Source organism: Lipotes vexillifer, unplaced genomic scaffold (assembly GCF_000442215.2).
Source record: "Lipotes vexillifer unplaced genomic scaffold, Lipotes_vexillifer_v1.1 scaffold217, whole genome shotgun sequence".
Classification (NCBI taxonomy): domain Eukaryota; kingdom Metazoa; phylum Chordata; class Mammalia; order Artiodactyla; family Lipotidae; genus Lipotes; species Lipotes vexillifer.
In genome coordinates this window covers 2868576-2876084 of record NW_006788200.1, presented here as the reverse complement: position 1 = coordinate 2876084, position 7509 = coordinate 2868576, and the positions used below count along the sequence as shown (strand labels likewise).

Below are 7509 nucleotides of genomic sequence, written 5' to 3'. Positions count from 1 at the left end.
CAGGAATGGTGACAGGGTGCAGTATCTAACTGGATGTAGGCAGCAAGAGAGAAGAATCAGTCAAATAAATATCACTTCCAGGTTTCTGGTCTGGGTGGCCAGATGAACAGCAATGCTTTCACAGAGATTTAAAAGACCTTTACACGAATTTTCTGTAGTTATGGAAATATTCTTTATCCAGGTGATGGTTACACGGTTCATATATGAGCTAAATTTCACCAGCTCTACCCTTAAGCGTTGACCATTTCCCTGAATATTAATTATACCTCAGTAAACTACTATTACCTTACTTACTTATTATTTATATCCTAGATATAAATGACCTTTCAGTCACAGCTAAACATTAAGCAAATACGCACATTTAAGATAAAAATCTCGAGGTCCCAAACCAGGTAACAATCTGAAACGTTGAAGAGATATCAGAGTTCTAATAAAACCTCCCAGTTCTCAGTTTAAAAAGGATAAAAAACACATAACAAAGAAATTTTAAATCTATGTGCGAAATAAATGCCCATGCAACAAGCAGTTACTGTAGTCCAAAACAAACCTAGTCACGTAGTATTGTAGGCGATGTAAAAATGTTTGGCCACACGCTCCTTTCAATTAAGAAAATACCACACGCGCACAAAAAACTAAAGTAGAGAGCGACAGGGGCCAAAGAAATGTTGCAAACGCGAAGCGGTGAGAAATTCAACTGGGGTCGCTATTGACTAAGGCGATATGGGTAAGCTCCGCGGAAATGGCGGGATGTAGTTGACGTCCCGGAGGTGTGTTCCCGCTCCAAGGGCTCGAACCGGCCGATGGCCGTGTAAGGGAACCCTGTGCCCGCCGCCGACCCAAGCACACCCACTGCCTCAGCCGAGGTCCCCCAGCCCCTCTAGTAGCCGCGGGCAGCGCTGGCCGCACGTGGGGTCGCACTGGGCCAGGCCCGGCCCCGCGGCCACCTCGACCCCGCCTGAGGAAGGGACTCGCCCGCTCGCCCGCCCAGCGCGCCGCCTCACCGTGACTCCCGGCCCATGCCGCAGGCCGCGGGAAGGCGGCGCCCTTCGGGATCACGCGCAGGAGAACCGGACCAAGTACGAGGCCGCACAATCCTCAGCACGCCGGGCGAGGAACAGCACTAACAAGCTGCAGCAGCCACAGCGGTAGCCACCATCCGAACGCGGCCAACGAAAACAGGACGTGCTGGCGCCAGCGGCAGGAGGAAGGAAAAAGCGGGCCGGAAGCGGCTATCGTTCCACAGCGCCCCCTCTCGGCTGGAGGTCGCACAGTGCCGGCTGCGCCTAAGGAGGTTACCTCGGCTGGGTTTTCCCTGCACAGCCGCGGAAGCCCCAGCGCCTTGGTGCGGTAGAGGGTGGTGCCTCAGCCGCCATGCAAGCCCTGGGAGGGTCTTTCCTACAGCGGGCACTGAAATGCCATAAGCAACCCCGAGCTGCCCCAGGAAGTGTACTGACATCTAAGCGATGCTACAATCTCCATTCACTCTCATCATTTCTACGTGCATTCATTTAAACATATTGTTACGTGTCAGGCATGTTCTACCTTCCAACGAGCTTTCAATCGCGTGGTTGACATAGGCATTAACAAAAACAAAAGATGTAATATAACAGAACAGGAATGGTGACAGGGTGCAGTATCTAACTGGATGTAGGCAGCAAGAGAGAAGAATCAGTCAAATAAATATCACTTCCAGGTTTCTGGTCTGGGTGGCCAGATGAACAGCAATGCTTTCACAGAGATTTAAAAGACCTTTACACGAATTTTCTGTAGTTATGGAAATATTCTTTATCCAGGTGATGGTTACACGGTTCATATATGAGCTAAATTTCACCAGCTCTACCCTTAAGCGTTGACCATTTCCCTGAATATTAATTATACCTCAGTAAACTACTATTACCTTACTTACTTATTATTTATATCCTAGATATAAATGACCTTTCAGTCACAGCTAAACATTAAGCAAATACGCACATTTAAGATAAAAATCTCGAGGTCCCAAACCAGGTAACAATCTGAAACGTTGAAGAGATATCAGAGTTCTAATAAAACCTCCCAGTTCTCAGTTTAAAAAGGATAAAAAACACATAACAAAGAAATTTTAAATCTATGTGCGAAATAAATGCCCATGCAACAAGCAGTTACTGTAGTCCAAAACAAACCTAGTCACGTAGTATTGTAGGCGATGTAAAAATGTTTGGCCACACGCTCCTTTCAATTAAGAAAATACCACACGCGCACAAAAAACTAAAGTAGAGAGCGACAGGGGCCAAAGAAATGTTGCAAACGCGAAGCGGTGAGAAATTCAACTGGGGTCGCTATTGACTAAGGCGATATGGGTAAGCTCCGCGGAAATGGCGGGATGTAGTTGACGTCCCGGAGGTGTGTTCCCGCTCCAAGGGCTCGAACCGGCCGATGGCCGTGTAAGGGAACCCTGTGCCCGCCGCCGACCCAAGCACACCCACTGCCTCAGCCGAGGTCCCCCAGCCCCTCTAGTAGCCGCGGGCAGCGCTGGCCGCACGTGGGGTCGCACTGGGCCAGGCCCGGCCCCGCGGCCACCTCGACCCCGCCTGAGGAAGGGACTCGCCCGCTCGCCCGCCCAGCGCGCCGCCTCACCGTGACTCCCGGCCCATGCCGCAGGCCGCGGGAAGGCGGCGCCCTTCGGGATCACGCGCAGGAGAACCGGACCAAGTACGAGGCCGCACAATCCTCAGCACGCCGGGCGAGGAACAGCACTAACAAGCTGCAGCAGCCACAGCGGTAGCCACCATCCGAACGCGGCCAACGAAAACAGGACGTGCTGGCGCCAGCGGCAGGAGGAAGGAAAAAGCGGGCCGGAAGCGGCTATCGTTCCACAGCGCCCCCTCTCGGCTGGAGGTCGCACAGTGCCGGCTGCGCCTAAGGAGGTTACCTCGGCTGGGTTTTCCCTGCACAGCCGCGGAAGCCCCAGCGCCTTGGTGCGGTAGAGGGTGGTGCCTCAGCCGCCATGCAAGCCCTGGGAGGGTCTTTCCTACAGCGGGCACTGAAATGCCATAAGCAACCCCGAGCTGCCCCAGGAAGTGTACTGACATCTAAGCGATGCTACAATCTCCATTCACTCTCATCATTTCTACGTGCATTCATTTAAACATATTGTTACGTGTCAGGCATGTTCTACCTTCCAACGAGCTTTCAATCGCGTGGTTGACATAGGCATTAACAAAAACAAAAGATGTAATATAACAGAAAAGAGATTCTACCATAGGAAAGGGGTTCAGAAAAAGAGTTCCCTAAGGAAGTGACCTTTGAGGTATGATTTGAAGACTGAGTAGGAGTTAACTTGGTGAAGAGGACGAAGAGCTAAAAATACATTACACAAGATTATTGTTCTCAACATTGCCTGCGCTTGGGAGCTTAAAAATACATATACGGATACGTGTGTTCCATTCTGATACTCTAATCTGATTGGTCTGGAGTGCTTCCAGTGCACTGGGAATTTTAAAGCTTCCCAGGTGATTCTGAAGTACAGTCCGGTCAAGGCGAAGAACGACCCGCCTAGTGGAACTTACGCTGCAATGTTGAGTTGTTTTAGCAGAAAGCTGTAAAGGCGTTGGGGACAGGCTCTCACTTACTTTACGTGCTTCTGTACTATTTTATGTTCTTACACATACGGATGATAGAAAAGTTCCATATTTTGACTGTGGCAGTCATTGCATGGATGTTTGTCAAGATTCATTGAACTGTACGCTTTTATTTTATTGTTATTTTTTTTGGCCGTGCCCCACAGCCTGCGGGATCTTAGCTCCCCAACCCGGGGCCCCTGCAGTGGAAGCGTGGAGTACTAACCACGGGACGGCCAGTGAGTTCCCTGAACTGTATGCTTTAAATTGGTGTGTTTTATTGTATGTAAATCTTACCTCGATAAATTTGAATTTTTAAAAAATGAAACCAACGAGTTTAAGACTCTAAGACTGGCTTCTGCTCTTCCTCTGTGATTTATTGCCCACCTGTGGCTGCAGGGCAGACCATGCCGAGTAAGGAAGGCCTGAACCAATATATGACAGAATGGACACCAATGAGGGTCAGGTATGAGAGCCATTGTAAATTGCTTGCATGTGGGCTGAAGGTAAGGAGTGTGGAGACACTGACAAGTGGTCAGATTCTGGATGTATTCCACAGGCAGCTTTCCAAACACTAATTGATAAAATGGATGTGAACTGCAAGGGTAAGGGAGGAATAAAGATGACTCCCAGGTTTTGATCAGAGCTACTCTGGATTGTGGTGACTTTGTGGAGATGAAAAAGGCCTGGTTGCAGCAGATTTGGTGGGAAAAGGAGAGAAAATCAGTGTTTCTGCCTACTAGATATCCAGAAGGAGATAATGGCTGAAAGGAAATATATGAGTCTGGAGTTCAAAGGAGAAACAGAGATTGGAGAGATAAGGGTCATAAGCACTGTATAGAATGTATAATACAGATCTTCCTCAACTTAGGATGGGATTACATCCTGATAAACCCATCGTAAGTTTAAAATACTGCAAGCAGAAAATGCATTTTAATATGCCTAACCTACCCATCATAACTTAGCCTAAAAAAATAAATAAATAAAATAAAATAAAAAATAACTTAGCCTAGCCTACCTTAAACGTGTCAGAACACACACATTAGCCTGCAGTTGGGCAGAATCATCTAACACAAAGCCTAATAAAATGTTGAATATCTCATGTAATTTATTGAATACTATACTGAAAGTGAGAAGCAGAACAGTTTCAAGTGGATCATCATGGACTGGGATCTGCAGCTCTCTGCCACTGCCCAGCGTCACAAGAGAGTATCATACTGCAAATGGCTAGCCCAGGAAGAGATCAAAATTTGAAATTCAAAGCACGGTTTCTAACGAATGTGTCACTTTGACACCACCATAAAGTCAAAAAATTGTAAGTCAAACCACCCTAATGCAGGGACTTTCTGTATACGGTATTTGAAGCCAAGGAACTGGATGAGGCCATGCAAAAATCGACATAGCTGGAACAGATTTTTTAAATCACTTACTCAAATTTCTTGATTTTAAGGGAGAATACTGAGACATGGGAAACAAGTTTAATCCCAGATCACTAATCTTCTTGGAATCTAAACTGGAACCAGAACCCAGGCATCTGATACCCAGGCCAGAGCTCTTTCCAAGATACTTCATTTCTAACTCCCTTTTTTTAAAAAAATAGTTTTATTTTCTTTTTTAATATTCATTTATTTAGTGGCTGCCCTAGGTCTTTAGCTGCTGCATGCAGGATCTTCAGTTGCAGCACGCATGCAGGATCTAGTTTCCTGACCAGGGATCGAACCCCAGCCCCCCACACTGAGAGTGCAGAATCTTAACCACTGGACCACCAGGGAAGTACCTCTAACTCCCTTTTAAGAGAACATATTCACATGACAATTCTAACTGGCTTTTTGTGCCCAGAGCATATTTACGGTAAGTTCACAGCATTTCTATGTCCTTGAAGAAAATACTTTTATCTATTAGCAGAGGTGAAAGAAATAATTATAGTCTACTATGTCTCCAATACATCACTTATTTAGCAAACTGCCCTCACTTCCAAAGCAGATTTTGATTCTAACTAACCTAGTTCTGAATCTCATAACCCTCTGTTTTTACACCAACTGTGTGTACACACATCGGTTTATACAGCTAATAAGACTAAAAATCTATCGCCAAAGATGTCACCTCTCAACGACCATCCTTTGTTGTTGTTGTTGTTTTCTTTTTTGGCTGCACCTCACAGCATGAGGAACTTCCCAGACCAGGGACGGAACCCGCGCCCCCTGCAGTGGAAGCGCAGAGTCTTAACCACTGGACCACCAGGAAGTCCTCAACAACCACCTTTGTCAATCTAGTTTTAACTCATAAACATTTCAAATCCCTGAAATTTCTAAGTAAAAAAAATTCTTCTTAATTATTCCAAACACTAATAAACCTGCATTTCCATTTGACATTATTCAACATGCTTAAGCAAATACTCATGTCTTCTCTTTGAAATAAATTTGATAATGACCTACAATTACTAAAACTTTGCATGTTTAAAGTGACAAAATGGAAGAAATAAAATGTGCAGTTGAAAACCCCTAGTGTCTTCCCAGGGATTGGGGAGAGTGTGACAAATTCAAGAATACTATCCAATCCTCTGGATATTAGATTTGTATGGAATTAGGAAACATGTGTGCTTGTAATCTTACCCTAAGTCAAACGAATAGACAAATTGTTATACTTATTCTCCATCACTGTGTTCAAAATAAAAAAACTTTGTGAGTAATAAAAAAAAAGTCTATATCACAAGAATTAATCAAACAGACGATACAAAAAAACTAGGGAAATGTAATACCAAGTGATAAAAAACTTATACTTTATACTCTTTTAAGTCAAACCTTCCAAATATGACAGTGTTACCACATTAGTTAAAAGAGTATTTATGCTATTGGGTTGAATACTTCAGTCAATTCTTCAAATTCCATTTTTATATCTAATCATTCTATGCTTATTGCTTAAAAAACATACTTCTGAAAATCTAAAACTCAAAATTAAAATTAATAATAAATTTCATAAATACCTTTTAATTTCACACGTATGAATCTTAAATCATTTCCTCCATTAAATATTTATGCTGGAATAAAAATTAAGATACTGGGGCTTCCCTGGTGGCGCAGTGGTTGAGAGTCCGCCTGCCAATGCAGGGGACACGGGCCCTGGTCCGGGAGGATCCCACATGCCGTGGAATGGCTGGGCCCGTGAGCCATGGCCGCTGGGCCTGAATGTCCGGAGCCTGTGCTCCGCAATGGGAGAGGCCACGGGGTAAGAGGCCCGCATAACACACACACACACACACACACACAAAAAATTAAGATACTGACTCAACGAGAAAAGGTAAAATTGGCTACCTTATTCAGCCCTTATAAGTTAAAATGTGCAAACTTAACACTAGACAATTCAATTTCTTTCATTTTATTTTTAAGATGGCTCCATTTCTCAGGACAGAACAATACAAAATACAAGATTCAGTCCTTGGGACTGGCTGAGACGACATTCATCTGCTCTCCTAAAAGCACTAGCTCAGCTCTCAAAGAGGAATTACAAATCTGAGAAGTTAGGGAAAGGTGTAGACTAGGAATTCTAATTAAACAAGAAAAATCGATTACTGACATTGGTACTCTAATCTTCACATCAGTATTAATACAAACTCAACCCTTTCCAGTCAGGGAACCTGCCATTCCATTCCTAATCAAGTGGTTTTAAAACCTCAAAAAGTAAAAGAATTTCATAAAAGTGTAAACCAATATGCTTCCTTTAGAGTCACTGCAATATAGAAATTTTTTTTTGTAAGCTTCTCTTTCTGAGTTCTGCAGGCTTCATGGTACTTCAGAGCCCCAATAATCAAGCAGTTCATGACAAAAGATAAAAGTGAAAAAGTAGACACAGAGATCTGTGAAAACTTCGCCCATTTTGCTATAAGTATCCATTGATCGATTTATCACTTCAGCAG

The 7509-nt window shown here is 44.4% G+C and overlaps 2 protein-coding genes across 2 annotated transcripts in view; both read right to left on the bottom strand.

Moving 5' to 3' along the window:
• Positions 1 to 1174, bottom strand: part of DDX46 (DEAD-box helicase 46) — a 61390-nt gene extending 60216 nt beyond the window's left edge. Inside the window, exon 1 of the mRNA XM_007461368.1 lies at positions 1002 to 1174. Coding sequence (XP_007461430.1) covers positions 1002 to 1018 — 17 coding nt within the window. The 5' untranslated portion in view covers positions 1019 to 1174. The remainder of the gene's footprint in view (positions 1 to 1001) is intronic.
• A 6201-nt stretch (positions 1175 to 7375) lies between these two features.
• Positions 7376 to 7509, bottom strand: part of CAMLG (calcium modulating ligand) — a 9093-nt gene continuing 8959 nt past the window's right edge. The window contains 1 exon segment of the mRNA XM_007461367.1: positions 7376 to 7509. Coding sequence (XP_007461429.1) covers positions 7376 to 7509 — 134 coding nt within the window.